The 15,508-nt window shown below is 53.2% G+C and overlaps 2 protein-coding genes across 4 annotated transcripts in view; one reads left to right on the forward strand and one right to left on the reverse strand.

Moving 5' to 3' along the window:
- PCOLCE (procollagen C-endopeptidase enhancer) overlaps positions 1–10,480 on the forward strand; it is a 65,177-nt gene extending 54,697 nt beyond the window's left edge. For both annotated transcript variants that reach the window (XM_073560582.1, XM_073560583.1), the window contains exons 5-9: positions 4,832–4,968; positions 5,143–5,522; positions 5,598–5,672; positions 7,073–7,246; positions 10,217–10,480. In XM_073560582.1, the coding sequence (XP_073416683.1) occupies positions 4,832–4,968; positions 5,143–5,522; positions 5,598–5,672; positions 7,073–7,246; positions 10,217–10,347 (897 nt within the window). In that variant the 3' untranslated portion in view covers positions 10,348–10,480. The remainder of the gene's footprint in view (positions 1–4,831; positions 4,969–5,142; positions 5,523–5,597; positions 5,673–7,072; positions 7,247–10,216) is intronic.
- The window catches only part of LOC141073190 (uncharacterized), a 67,121-nt gene that overhangs the window by 39,191 nt on the left and 12,422 nt on the right, over positions 1–15,508 (reverse strand). For both annotated transcript variants that reach the window (XM_073560580.1, XM_073560581.1), the window contains exon 2: positions 13,985–14,038. The gene's annotated coding sequence lies outside the window, so the exon portion shown is untranslated. The remainder of the gene's footprint in view (positions 1–13,984; positions 14,039–15,508) is intronic.

Raw genomic sequence — 15,508 nt, forward strand, 5'->3', positions numbered from 1 at the left:
TGTCCTTCTCCTCTGCTTTTCACCCTCAGACCAATGGGCAGACAGAGAGAACAAACCAGACCTTGGAGTCATATTTGAGATGTTTTATTTCCGCTGATCAGGATGATTGGGTTTCATTTTTGCCCTTGGCCGAATTTGCTTTAAATAATAGAGCTAGTTCTGCCACTTTGATGTCACCTTTTTTTTGTAACTTTGGTTTTCACCCTCGATTTTCTTCAGGGCAGGTGGAGCCTTCTGCCTGCCCAGGTGTTGACACTGTGGTGGAGAGAATGCACCAGATCTGGGACCAAGTGGTGGATAAGTAATCTCTCTCCCAGGAAAAGGCCCAGCGGTTTTCCAATCGACATAGGACCATTGGTCCCCAGTTTAAGATTGGTGATATGGTGTGGTTATCATCAAAAAATATTGCTATGAAGGTGGCTTCTCCTAAGTTTAAGCCTAGATTTATTGGACCTTACAAGATTTTGGAGATTATTAATCCGGTCTCTTTTCGTTTGGCTCTTCCTGTCACATTTAAGATCCATAATGTGTTCCATAAGTCCTTGTTGAAGAGGTTTGTTGAGCCAGTTGTGCCTGAGGTGGCACCTCCGGACCCTGTATTGGTTGAAGGTAACTTGGAATATGAGGTAGAGAAAATTCTGGATTCCCGTCTGGCTAGACGGAGACTCCAGTATTTGGTTAAGTGGAAGGGTTATGGTCAGGAGGATAATTCCTGGGTCTCTGCCTCTGATATTCATGCCAAAAGATTGGTGCGTGCCTTTCATCTGGCTCGCCCTGGTAGCGTTGTTGAGGGTTCGGTGACCCCTCCTCAAGGGGGGGTTACTGTTGTGAGTTCATTTTCCCCTCCGTCACTGAGGCCTGGTGAACTCCCTATTCTAGTAAAGGAAGGTAGTGAGCCTGATTATCAGACACCTGGGACTGATGAGGACGATTGGCTGAGTGGAGTCACTGACTGGATTTAAGGCAGCCTACGCCCTTTCTGCCCTGCGGGTGATTTCTCTGTGGACTCTTGGACTCCAGTCTGATTCCTGCTCTCCTAAAGCTAAGTTTTTCTGTTTTACCTTTTTGCATCTAAGATTTGTTTTGTTTTTTCTTGCTTTTTGGATTCTGCCACTCCCTGCTGGAATGTGCAGTGTTCCGTGAGTTCTGTCTTCTGAATGTACCTGAGTGCTGATTTAGTTTTTGAAGCTTAGTTGCTTCAAGGGCCATTTTTATATCAGCTTGTTGGCTTTTTCTCTGATAGGGTTTTGGCAGATTGCAGACAGCAGCCTTCCTATCCGTTCCTATCTAGGTAGTTTTTGGGCCCCTTCTTTGCTCAGCCTGTCTTTCTGTCTGTTTAAGTGTTTTCATCTTGCTTCACCGTCATTATATGTGGGGGGCTGCCTATTGCTTTGGGGTCTGCTCTGGGGCAGTTAGATTTCCCCTTTCCTTCTTTAGGCCTATGTATCTCTCCGGCTGTGATCGAGGGGTCTAGGTCATCGTAGGAACCCCCCACGGCTACTGCTAGTTGTGCTGATAGGTTCAGGGGTCTGCAATCTGATAGTTGCCAACTTCTCTGGTTTTCAGGACTTAGCTAGCATTTCTGGTTTTTGCCTCCTACGGTGACTCGATCATAACACTGCTGTCTGCAATCTGCCAAAACCCTATCAAATTCACTAGTAGGACTTTTATGGATTAAAACGTGCGCTGCCAGACCATCAATCCTCACAAGTTGTGTACTTAATATATTTATTTCCCAACGCGTTTCGAGGTCATAAACCTCTTCCTCAGGGGATGACATGTCATCCCCTGAGGAAGAGGTTTATGACCTCGAAACGCGTTGGGAAATAAATATATTAAGTACACAACTTGTGAGGATTGATGGTCTGGCAGCGCACGTTTTAATCCATAAAAGTCCTACTAGTGAATCTGAAGATTTATGGCCACAGCGTGGTCATTTGGATGTGCAGCAAGCTGACCGCATTTCTTTATGCTTGTTACTCTCCTATATACGGTGAGTATAAATTACTATTTGATATCTTGGTTTTCTCAGATAAGACCCTATTGCGCTTTTTTTCCTTGCAGTTTCAATTATTCTAAAACCCTATCAAAGACATAAGCCAACAAGCTGATATGAAAAAGGCCCTGAAGCAGCTAGGCTTCAAAAACTAAATCAGCACTCAGGTATTTTCAGAAGACAGAGCTAAATGAATTCAGCACACCCCAGCAGGGAATGGCAGAAATCCAGAAAAACAAAGCAAAACAAAGTCAAAGCACCAATGCAAAAGGCCGAGCAGCAAACTTAGCTTTAGAGGAGCAGGAATTCAGACTGGTCTCCAAGGATCCCACAGAGAAATCACCCGCAGGGCAGAAGGGCGTTGGCAGCCTTATAGCCAGTCAGTAACTCCACTCAGCCAGTCATCATCATCAGCCTCAGGTGTTTGATAATGAGGCTCACTACCTTTCTTTACCAGAAGAGGGAGTTCCTCGGGCCTCAGTAATGAAGGGGAAAATGAACTCACAACAGGGTGGTCTCGGGGACTGGGTGGAGGATTGTTGGGGGTGGTCTGGGGGTTGTGTGATATGCACTGACACCGGAGGATTGTTGGGGGTGGTCTGGGGGACTGGGTGGAGGATTGTTGGGGGTGGTCTGGGGGTCTATGTGATATGCACTGACATTGGAGGATTGTTGGGGTTGGTCTGGGGGACTGGGTGGAGGATTGTTGGGGGTGATCTGGGGGTCTGTGTGATAAGCACTGATACCAGAGGATTGTTGGGGGTGGTCTGGGGGGTCTGTGTGATGAGCACTGACACTGGAGGATTGTTGGGGGTGGTCTGGGGGACTCTGTGGAGGATTGTTGGGGGTGGTCTGGGGGTCTGTGTGATGAGCACTGACACTGGAGGATTGTTGGCGTGGTCTGGGGGTCTGTGTGATGAGCACTGACACTGGATGATTGTTGGGGGTGGTCTGGAGGACTGGGGGGAGGATTGTAGGGTGTGGTCTGGGGGTCTGTGTGATATGCACTGACATTGGAGGATTGTTGGGGGTGGTCTGGGGGACTCTGTGGAGGATTGTTGGGGGTGGTCTGGGGGTCCGTGTGATCTGCACTGACACCGGAGGATTGTTGGAGGTGGTCTGGGGGTCTGTGTGATATGCACTGACAGCAGAGGATTGTTGGGGGTGGTCTGGGGGTCTGTGTGATGAGCACTGACACTGGAGGATTGTTGGGGGGTGGTCTGGGGGACTCTGTGGAGGATTGTTGGGGGTGGTCTGGGGGTCCGTGTGATCTGCACTGACACCAGAGGATTGTTGGGGTTGGTCTAGGGGACTGGGTGGAGGATTGTTGGGGGTGGTCTGGGGGTCCGTGTGATCTGCACTGACAGCAGAGGATTGTTGGGGGTGGTCTGGGGGTCTGTGTGATGAGCACTGACACTGGAGGATTGTTGGGGTGGTCTGGGGGTCTGTGTGATGAGCACTGACACTGGAGGATTGTTGGGGGTGGTCTTGGGGGTCTGCGTGATGAGCACTGACACTGGAGGATTGTTGGGGGTGGTCTGGGGGTCTGTGTGATGAGCACTGACACTGGAGGATTGTTGGGGGTGGTCTAGGGGTCTATGTGATGAGCACTGACACTGGAGGATTGTTGGGGGTGGTCTGGGGGTCTGTGTGATGAGCACTGACACTGGAGGATTGTTGGGGGTGGTCTAGGGGTCTATGTGATGAGCACTGACACTGGAGGATTGTTGGGGGTGGTCTGGGGGTCTGTGTGATGAGCACTGACACTGGAGGATTGTTGGGGGTGGTCTGGGGGACTGGGTGGAGGATTGTTGGGGGTGGTCTGGGGGTCTGTGTGATGAGCACTGACACTGGAGGATTGTTGGGGTGGTCTGGGGGTCTGTGTGATGAGCACTGACACTGGAGGATTGTTGGGGTTGGTCTAGGGGACTGGGTGGAGGATTGTTGGGGGTGGTCTGGGGGTCTGTGTGATGAGCACTGACACTGGAGGATTGTTGGGGTGGTGTGGGGGTCTGTGTGATGAGCACTGACACTGGAGGATTGTTGGGGGTGGTCTGGGGGACTGGGTGGAGGATTGTTGGGGTGGTCTGGGGGTCTGTGTGATGAGCACTAACACTGGAGGATTGTTGGGGTTGGTCTAGGGGACTGGGTGGAGGATTGTTGGGGGTGGTCTGGGGGTCTGTGTGATGAGCACTGACATTGGGAGGATTGTTGGGGTGGTCTGGGGGTCTGTGTGATGAGCACTGACACTGGAGGATTGTTGGGGTTGGTCTAGGGGACTGGGTGGAGGATTGTTGGGGTGGTCTGGGGGTCTGTGTGATGAGTACTGACACTGGAGGATTGTTGGGGTTGGTCTAGGGGACTGGGTGGAGGATTGTTGGGGTGGTCTGGGGGTCTGTGTGATGAGCACTGACACTGGAGGATTGTTGGGGGTGGTCTGTGTGATGAGCACTGACACTGGAGGATCGTTGGGTGTAGTCTGGGGGACTGGGTGGAGGATTGTTGGAGGTGGTCTGGGGGTCTGTGTGATGAGCACTGACACTGGAGGATTGTTGGGGTGGTCTGGGGTTCTGTGTGATGAGCACTGACACTGGAGGATTGTTGGGGTTGGTCTAGGGGACTGGGTGGAGGATTGTTGGGGGTGGTCTGGGGGTCTGTGTGATGAGCACTGACACTGGAGGATTGTTGGGGTGGTCTGGGGGTCTGTTTGATGTGCACTGACACTGGTGGATTGTTGGGGGTGGTCTGTGTGATGAGCACTGACACTGGAGGATTGTTGGGGGTAGTCTGGGGGTTAGTATGACGTACGATGACATCCCCCACTCTGTCTCTCAGGTAGTCGAGCTGTCCTTTGGGAAATTCGACATAGAGGAGGACAGTTACTGCCGATACGATTACTTGGCTGTATTCAATGGCGGAGCGACAGATAACAACCTGCAGATTGGGAAATTCTGCGGAGACGTCCCCCCCGCGTGAGTATACAGCAGTGTGTACACCGCCACAGTTATGTGAACTCACACAGCAGAGCTGCAGGTCCGGAGGGTCCGATGTGGTGGTCTCAGAGGGATGAGGCAGCAGACATTAGCTGAGATATTTTGGCCATGCTCGGACCCCCATGATGCCCCTTCACTGTTTATTTCCTCCAGGACAATCTACTCTGATGGGAACGAGATGCTGGTCCAGTTCGTTTCGGACCTCAGTGTCACGGCTGGTGGGTTTGAGGCTGTCTACAGGATGAAGGACGCTTCTGAAGTACAGCAGAAACCCACCGAATCCAAGCCCACCACCAAGAGTGTCATCCGCCCATCTGGGACAAAGGCACCCCCAAAACCTAAGCCCACCCCAAAATCCACAGCTAAACCCACCCAGAAACCTACAGCTAAACCCACCAAGAAAACTATAGCGAAGGTCACGCCAAAACCCACAGCGAAGCCTATAGAAAAAGCAACGGCAAAGCCCAAACCCACCAAACCCGCCAGTACCGCTAAGCCAAAAGTCAGAGGATCGGCAGCACCCGCAGCTGCAGGTGAAGAGGAGCCCAGGTATTGGGAGATCTACTGATCTTCTAGGGGCTCATCTGTCTTTTTTCTACTTATTTTAGGTTCAGCTGCCAAGTGCCCTGAGAAGTGCCGCAAGACCGGGACCTTAGGAAGCCATTTCTGTGCCAGCCAGTTTGGTAACAGCCATGTCAGAATCGTGGGCCTGGGGGACATTATTGGTGCAGTCAGGTCCGGCCCGCCGGGGGCATTATTGGTGCAGTCGGTGTCAGGTCCGGCCTGCTGGGGGCATTATTGGTGCAGTCGGTGTCAGGTCCGGGGGCATTATTGGTGCAGTCGGTGTCAGATCCAGCTTGCCGGGGCATTATTGGTGCAGTCGGTGTCAGGTCCGGGTGTATTATTGGTGCAGTCGGTGTCAGGTCCGGCCCGCCAGGGGGCATTATTGGTGCAGTTGGTGTCAGGTCCGGGTGTATTATTGGTGCAGTCGGTGTCAGATCCAGCTTGCCGGGGCATTATTGGTGCAGTCGGTGTCAGGTCCGGGTGTATTATTGGTGCAGTCTGTGTCAGGTCCGGCCCGCCGGGGGCATTATTGGTGCAGTCGGTGTCAGGTCCGGGTGTATTATTGGTGCAGTCGGTGTCAGGTCCAGCCTGCCGGGGGCATTATTGCTGCAGTCGGTGTCAGGTCCGGGGGCATTATTGGTGCAGTCGGTCAGGTCCGGCCTGCTGGGGGCATTATTGGTGCAGTTGGTGTCAGGTCCGGGGGCATTATTGGTGCAGTCGGTGTCAGATCCAGCTTGCCGGGGCATTATTGGTGCAGTCGGTGTCAGGTCCGGGTGTATTATTGGTGCAGTCGGTGTCAGGTCCGGCCCGCCGGGGGCATTATTGGTGCAGTTGGTGTCAGGTCCGGGTGTATTATTGGTGCAGTCGGTGTCAGATCCAGCTTGCCGGGGCATTATTGGTGCAGTCGGTGTCAGGTCCGGGTGTATTATTGGTGCAGTCGGTGTCAGGTCCGGCCCGCCGGGGGCATTATTGGTGCAGTCGGTGTCAGGTCCGGGTGTATTATTGTTGCAGTCGGTGTCAGGTCCAGCCTGCCGGGGGCATTATTGGTGCAGTTGGTGTCAGGTCCGGGTGTATTATTGGTGCAGTCGGTGTCAGGTCCGGCCCGCCGGGGGCATTATTGGTGCAGTCGGTGTCAGGTCCGGGTGTATTATTGTTGCAGTCGGTGTCAGGTCCAGCCTGCCGGGGCATTATTGGTGCAGTCGGTGTCAGGTCCGGGTGTATTATTGGTGCAGTCGGTGTCAGGTCCGGCCCGCCGGGGGCATTATTGGTGCAGTCGGTGTCAGGTCCGGGTGTATTATTGTTGCAGTCGGTGTCAGGTCCAGCCTGCCGGGGGCATTATTGGTGCAGTTGGTGTCAGGTCCAGCCTGCCGGGGGCATTATTGGTGCAGTTGGTGTCAGGTCCGGCCCGCCGGGGGAATTATTGCTGCAGTCGGTGTCAGGTCCAGTGTCCAGGGGGCATTATTATCTGGTACATACAGTTGAGGAGACCCTCACTGACCTCTATCTTGTTTTCCCACAGTGCTGACTGGCAGCGTGAAGACCCTCATTAAGGGTGAGGAGGAGGGCACTATGCTCGCCAGCATCAACATCATCCAGACCTACAAGGAGGGAGATCTGAACATCCAGGAGGCCGGGAAGATAATGAGCGTCCAAATCATCAACGAGTGCCCCAAGTGCCCCATATTAAAGAAAGGTGTGTACCGGGCGTGCGATGTGCTGCAGACATGTACAGGGGTGCAATACTCTGCAGAGTTGCTGTGTATCGGGAGGTGGAGGGGTGCCATGTGCTGCAGACATGTACAGGGGTCAGAGGTGGAATACTCTGCAGAGTTGCTGTGTATCGGGAGGTGGAGAGGTGCGATGTGCTGCAGACATGTACAGGGGTGGAATACTCTGCAGAGTTGCTGTGTATCGGGAGGTGGAGGGGTGCGATGTGCTGCAGACATGTACAGGGGTCAGTGGGGGAATACTCTGCAGAGTTGCTGTGTATCGGGAGGTGGAGGGGTGCGATGTGCTGCAGACATGTACAGGGGTCAGGGGTGGAATACTCTGCAGAGTTGCTGTGTATCGGGAGGTGGAGGGGTGCGATGTGCTGCTGACATGTACAGGGGTGGAATACTCTGCAGAGTTGCTGTGTATCGGGAGGTGGAGGGGTGCGATGTGCTGCAGACATGTACAGGGGTCAGTGGGGGAATACTCTGCAGAGTTGCTGTGTATCGGGAGGTGGAGGGGTGCGATGTGCTGCAGACATGTACAGGGGTCAGGGGTGGAATACTCTGCAGAGTTGCTGTGTATCGGGAGGTGGAGGGGTGCGATGTGCTGCTGACATGTACAGGGGTGGAATACTCTGCAGAGTTGCTGCGTATCGGGAGGTGGAGTGGTGCGATGTGCTGCAGACATGTACAGGGGTCAGGGGTGAAATACTCTGCAGAGTTGCTGCGTATCGGGAGGTGGAGGGGTGCGATGTGCTGCAGACATGTACAGGGGTCAGGGGTGGAATACTCTGCAGAGTTGCTGCGTATCGGGAGGTTGAGGGGTGCGATGTGCTGCAGACATGTACAGGGGTCAGGGGTGGAATACTCTGCAGAGTTGCTGTGTATCGGGAGGTGGAGGGGTGCGATGTGCTGCAGACATGTACAGGGGTCAGGGGTGGAATACTCTGCAGAGTTGCTGTGTATCGGGAGGTGGAGGGGTGCGATGTGCTGCTGACATGTACAGGGGTGGAATACTCTGCAGATGTTGCTGTGTATCGGGAGGTGGAGGGGTGCGATGTGCTGCAGACATTTACAGGGGTCAGGGGTGGAATACTCTGCAGAGTTGCTGCGTATCGGGAGGTGGAGGGGTGTGATGTGCTGCAGACATGTACAGGGGTCAGGGGTGGAATACTCTGCAGAGTTGCTGTGTATCGGGAGGTGGAGAGGTGCGATGTGCTGCAGACATGTACAGGGGTCAGGGGTGGAATACTCTGCAGAGTTGCTGTGTATCGGGAGGTGGAGGGGTGCGATGTGCTGCAGACATGTACAGGGGTCAGGGGTGTAATACTCTGCAGAGTTGCTGCGTATCGGGAGGTGGAGGGGTGTGATGTGCTGCAGACATGTACAGGGGTCAGGGGTGGAATACTCTGCAGAGTTGCTGCGTATCGGGAGGTGGAGGGGTGCGATGTGCTGCAGACATGTACAGGGGTCAGGGGTGGAATACTCTGCAGAGTTGCTGCGTATCGGGAGGTGGAGGGGTGTGATGTGCTGCAGACATGTACAGGGGTCAGGGGTGGAATACTCTGCAGAGTTGCTGTGTATCGGGAGGTGGAGGGGTGCGATGTGCTGAAGACATGTACAGGGGTCAGGGGTGGAATACTCTGCAGAGTTGCTGTGTATCGGGAGGTGGAGGGGTGCGATGTGCTGCAGACATGTACAGGGGTCAGGGGTGGAATACTCTGCAGAGTTGCTGCGTATCGGGAGGTGGAGGGGTGCGATGTGCTGCAGACATGTACAGGGGTCAGCGGTGGAATGCTCTGCAGAGTTGCTGTGTATCGGGAGGTGGAGAGGTGCGATGTGCTGCAGACATGTACAGGGGTCAGGGGTGGAATACTCTGCAGAGTTGCTGTGTATCGGGAGGTTGAGGGGTGCGATGTGCTGAAGACATGTACAGGGGTCAGGGGTGGAATACTCTGCAGAGTTGCTGTGTATCGGGAGGTGGAGGGGTGCGATGTGCTTCAGACATGTACAGGGGTCAGGGGTGGAATACTCTGCAGAGTTGCTGCGTATCGGGAGGTGGAGGGGTGCGATGTGCTGCAGACATGTACAGGGGTCAGGGGTGGAATACTCTGCAGAGTTGCTGTGTATCGGGAGGTGGAGGGGTGCGATGTGCTGCAGACATGTACAGGGGTCAGGGGTGGAATACTCTGCAGAGTTGCTGTGTATCGGGAGGTGGAGAGGTGCGATGTGCTGCAGACATGTACAGGGGTCAGGGGTGGAATACTCTGCAGAGTTGCTGTGTATCGGGAGGTGGAGGGGTGCGATGTGCTGCAGACATGTACAGGGGTGGAATACTCTGCAGAGTTGCTGTGTATCGGGAGGTGGAGGGGTGCGATGTGCTGCAGACATGTACAGGGGTGGAATACTCTGCAGAGTTGCTGTGTATCGGGAGGTGGAGGGGTGCGATGTGCTGCAGACATGTACAGGGGTCAAGGGTGGAATACTCTGCAGAGTTGCTGTGTATCGGGAGGTGGAGGGGTGCGATGTGCTGCAGACATGTACAGGGGTCAGGGGTGGAATACTCTGCAGAGTTGCTGTGTATCGGGAGGTGGAGGGGTGCGATGTGCTGCAGACATGTACAGGGGTGGAATACTCTGCAGAGTTGCTGTGTATCGGGAGGTGGAGGGGTGCGATGTGCTGCAGACATGTACAGGGGTCAAGGGTGGAATACTCTGCAGAGTTGCTGTGTATCGGGAGGTGGAGGGGTGCGATGTGCTGCAGACATGTACAGGGGTCAGGGGTGGAATACTCTGCAGAGTTGCTGTGTATCGGGAGGTGGAGGGGTGCGATGTGCTGCAGACATGTACAGGGGTCAGGGGTGGAATACTCTGCAAACCCCTGTGTCAGTTGGTAGAGATGCTCTGCAGAAATCCCCGGTGTGTGGCGCTAAGCCGTCTCTGTGTCCGCAGGCGCCAGTTATCTCTTCATGGGGAAGGTGGACGACTTTGGCCGAGGTCGAATCGTCGGCGACAGTTTTGTCATCAGTTACCGCGCTCAGCAGCATCAGATCCTCACCGGCATCGCCAAGAAGCCCTGCTAGAGAGCGCCAGGAGCCCGCGCCCATATTGCCATGGCGACAGCCTGCTTCTGCCTCGCCCTCCATATTGCATCTGATGTCTTTTCTGTTCTCATCCTCAACTGTAATAAATGGACCACAAACCGTTCTGCTCCAATGTGTCCACGCGTCACCGCCGTATGTGCGCCCCCTGCAGGCATCAAGCTAACAAACAGGGACTGATAACAGAGGACGATAGGGAGCAATGGTATCACCATAGCCAATGTGTCACCGCCGTATGTGCGCCCCCTGCAGGCATCGAGCTGTCAGACAGGGACTGATAACAGAGGACAATAGGGGGCAATGGTATCACCATAGCCAATGTGTCCGCGCGTCACCACCGTATGTGCGCCCCCTGCAGGCATCAAGCTAACAAACAGGGACTGATAACAGAGGACGATAGGGAGCAATGGTATCACCATAGCCAATGTGTCACCGCCGTATGTGCGCCCCCTGCAGGCATCGAGCTGTCAGACAGGGACTGATAACAGAGGACAATAGGGGGCAATGGTATCACCATAGCCAATGTGTCTGCGCGTCACCACCGTATGTGCGCCCCCTGCAGGCATCAAGCTAACAAACAGGGACTGATAACAGAGGACGATAGGGAGCAATGGTATCACCATAGCCAATGTGTCACCGCCGTATGTGCGCCCCCTGCAGGCATCGAGCTGTCAGACAGGGACTGATAACAGAGGACAATAGGGAGCAATGGTATCACCATAGCCAATGTGTCCATGTGTCACCGCCGTATGTGCGCCCCCTGCAGGCATCAAGCTAACAAACAGGGACTGATAACAGAGGACGATAGGGAGCAATGGTATCACCATAGCCAATGTGTCACCGCCGTATGTGCGCCCCCTGCAGGCATCGAGCTGTCAGACAGGGACTGATAACAGAGGACAATAGGGAGCAATGGTATCACCATAGCCAATGTGTCCATGTGTCACCGCCGTATGTGCGCCCCCTGCAGGCTTCGAGCTGTCAGACAGGGACTGATAACAGAGGACGATAGGGAGCAATGGTATCACCATAGCCAATGTGTCCATGTGTCACTGCCGTATGTGCGCCCCCTGCAGGCTTCGAGCTGTCAGACAGGGACTGATAAGAGGACAATAGGGGGCAATGGTATCACCATTGGCAATGTGTCCGCGCGTCACCACCGTATGTGCGCCCCCTGCAGGCATCAAGCTGTCAGACAGGGACTGATAACAGAGGACGATAGGGAGCAATGGTATCACCATAGCCAATGTGTCACTGCCGTATGTGCGCCCCCTGCAGGCTTCGAGCTGTCAGACAGGGACTGATAACAGAGGACGATAGGGAGCAATGGTATCACCATAGCCAATGTGTCACTGCCGTATGTGCGCCCCCTGCAGGCTTCGAGCTGTCAGACAGGGACTGATAAGAGGACAATAGGGGGCAATGGTATCAACATAGCCAATGTGTCACCGCCGTATGTGCGCCCCCTGCAGGCATGAAGCTAACAAACAGGGACTGATAACAGAGGACAATAGGGAGCAATGGTATCACCATAGCCAATGTGTCCATGTGTCACCGCCGTATGTGCGCCCCCTGCAGGCATCGAGCTGTCAGACAGGGACTGATAACAGAGGATGATGGGCAATGGTATCACCATAGCCAATGTGTCCATGTGTCACCGCCGTATGTGCGCCCCCTGCAGGCATCGAGCTGTCAGACAGGGACTGATAACAGGATGATAGGGAGCAATGGTATCACCATAGCCAATGTGTCACCGCCGTATGTGCGCCCCCTGCAGGCTTCGAGCTCTCAGACAGGGAATGATAACAGAGGACAATAGGGAGCAATGGTATCACCATAGCCAATGTGTCCATGTGTCACTGCCGTATGTGCGCCCCCTGCAGGCATCGAGCTGTCAGACAGGGACTGATAACAGGATGATAGGGAGCAATGGTATCACCATAGCCAATGTGTCACCGCCGTATGTGCGCCCCCTGCAGGCTTCGAGCTCTCAGACAGGGAATGATAACAGAGGACGATAGGGGGCAATGGTATCACCATAGCCAATGTGTCCATGTGTCACCGCCGTATGTGCGCCCCCTTCAGGCATCGAGCTGTCAGACAGGGACTGATAAGAGGACAATAGGGAGCAATGGTATCACCATAGCCAATGTGTCACCGCCGTATGTGCGCCCCCTGCAGGCTTCGAGCTCTCAGACAGGGACTGATAACAGAGGACGATAGGGAGCAATGGTATCACCATAGCCAATGTGTCCATGTGTCACCGCCGTATGTGCGCCCCCTGCAGGCATCGAGCTGTCAGACAGGGACTGATAACAGGATGATAGGGAGCAATGGTATCACCATAGCCAATGTGTCCATGTGTCACCGCCGTATGTGCGCCCCCTGCAGGCTTCGAGCTCTCAGACAGGGACTGATAACAGAGGACGATAGGGAGCAATGGTATCACCATAGCCAATGTGTCCATGTGTCACCGCCGTATGTGCGCCCCCTGCAGGCATCGAGCTGTCAGACAGGGACTGATAACAGGATGATAGGGAGCAATGGTATCACCATAGCCAATGTGTCCATGTGTCACCGCCGTATGTGCGCCCCCTGCAGGCTTCGAGCTCTCAGACAGGGACTGATAACAGAGGACGATAGGGAGCAATGGTATCACCATAGCCAATGTGGGGAAAATACCAGAGACAGTGGAGTTCTAGGCTCCAGGGCTGAAGGGCAAAATAATGCCGCCACACCAATAGGACCACCGCAGAGAGTCAGAATACAGTCACCATCCGGTAACTAAATAAAACCCACCAACACCAATAATACCACATAAAATAGCGCCATATAATAACAACATATACCGCCATACCGATCATTAATTGTGCAGTCGTGTATCGGGCTGATGACAGTCTGCAGAGACTCTGTGTCTTACTCCTTGCAGTGCACACGCTGTCAGCATTCACTGACTCCGCCAGAGCGAGGCGGCGATTTGCACACTTGTAGTCACGTGATGACTAGAGGCGCTCGGCGTCTCTAACTTCAATTATATAGAGGAGAATCAAGCAAATGAGCAAATCCCCGGCGCTGACCGGCAACAGTGGTGATTATTATTTATTTCTATAGCGCCATTAATTCCATGGTGCTGGACATGAGAAGGGGTTACATACAAATTACAGATATGGTTAGCAGTAAACAAGCTTACAATGACAGACAGGTACAGAGGGGAGAGGACCCTGTCCTTGTGGACTTACACTCTACGGGATAGTGGGGAAGAGACAGAAGGTCGGGGTGCAGCAGCTCTGGTGGTGATGAGGCGGCAGCTCGGGCGGTGGTGAGGCGGCAGCTCGGGTGGTGGTGAGGCGGCAGAATGGTCATTGCAGGCTGTAAGCTATACTGAAAAGATGGGTTTTCAGGTTCTGTCTGAAGGATCCGAGGGTGGTGGATAATCGGATGTACTGAGGCATGGAATTCCAGAGGATGGGGGATATTCGGGAGAAATCTTGGAGGCGGTTGTGTGAGGAATGAATAAGTGTGGAGGAGAGTAGGAGGTCTTGGGAGGATCGAAGATTACGTGAGGGAAGATATCGGGAGATTAGTTCAGAGATATAGGGAGGGGCAGAAGATTACTTACTTTGTGCACAGTCATAGTGTCTCTGCAGGTTTTCTCCAGAAGAAAGGACTGCCCCTTTAATAAAAAACACACTATTAATACTAAATTTGTAACCAGTGACATTACACACAGGAACTGTTATGAATAGGTCTTCAAGGAGGATAGGCAAGGCCACCAGGAAACCAGAAAGGTAGGTCACTAGCGGATTGCCAACCTCTAGTCCTAACAACACAACTAACAGTAGCCGTGGAGCATACCTACGATGCCCTAGACGCCTCGGCACAGCCGGAGAACTAATTAAGCCTAAAGCAAGAAAGGTGAAATCTAAATTGCCCCGGAGTAGAACCCCAAAGAAATAGCCCCCAAACATATATAGTCGGTGAGACCAGATGAGGCACAAACACAGGCAGAAAATAGACTGAGCAAATAATGGGGCCCACACTGACTAGACAGGACAGGAAAGGAAAGACACTGTCTGCAATCACACAAAAACCCGAAAAAATCCAACACGTCTGATGTACAAAAAACACAGGTCTCACAACCTCTCCCCCACTCTATCAGCATTCTGGTGTGAACTGGCAGCAAGGCAAAAGAGACTAATATAACAGGAGACTGAACAAACTGACACAAGCTTTAACATGGAGCAGGGTCCAGCACAGCCTCAGCAGGGAGCACGCTGAACCCTTACAGCAAAGCAGAAACCAGATCAGATGCAAAGGATTAGAAAATGAACAACTTAACTGAAAAATGCAGGATCAAGCAGGAGACAGCAAACCTCAAGATGCAGGGGAAGAAACTAATCACCAGCAACAACTGAGGGAAGCCTGCTCACATATCCTCTCAGTCAGTAACGCCTTATTTCCAATCATCATCATCAGGTGGCAAACTTCTATCAACTCGGCCGGCTCCACTACACGCAGTAACCACCAGAGGGAGCCCCGACTCAGAAGTCAGAACCAGATAATTCACAACAGGAACTTTGTGTATAGTGCATAGTGTATAGGTAATACAGTGATCACCTGTGACATTACACATAGGAGCTCTGTACATAGTGTACGGGCAATACAGTGATCACAAGTAACATTGTATACAGGAGCTGTAACGGCTCAACCCTCAGTGTGTCTGGGATGCAGTTACTGACAGCTTGGCCATCCAATCTGGTATAGGGGTGTGCGGAGCTGTCAATGTGTTGATTGACAGCTCAGCTATCCAATCTGAGACTGAGTCCTTGGCTATCTCGATGTGTTCATTATTCCAGTTAATTGTCATGCTTCTTAACTGAACTGTGTCTCCCAGGACTCTGCCAGACCTCAGCCTGTGAGGTTTGTGCTCTCCTGTGCCTTGACTTCTGTATGATTGATCTGTTGCCTGACCATCCGCCTGCTTAACCCATTCAGCTCTGATATGTTATCCTCCCATTACTCTGACCTCTGAACATTACCTGACTACGCTTTTGTCTCTTCCTTCTGTTTAGGACTTACCCTCCTGGCTTCTGACCTTGGACTTCTTGACCACTCACGGCTCGGCCGTTTTTCTTTTTCGCCA

This window comes from Dendrobates tinctorius, unplaced genomic scaffold (assembly GCF_039654945.1).
Source record: "Dendrobates tinctorius isolate UK_male_01 unplaced genomic scaffold, ASM3965494v1 ptg000298l, whole genome shotgun sequence".
Lineage (NCBI taxonomy): Eukaryota > Metazoa > Chordata > Amphibia > Anura > Dendrobatidae > Dendrobates > Dendrobates tinctorius.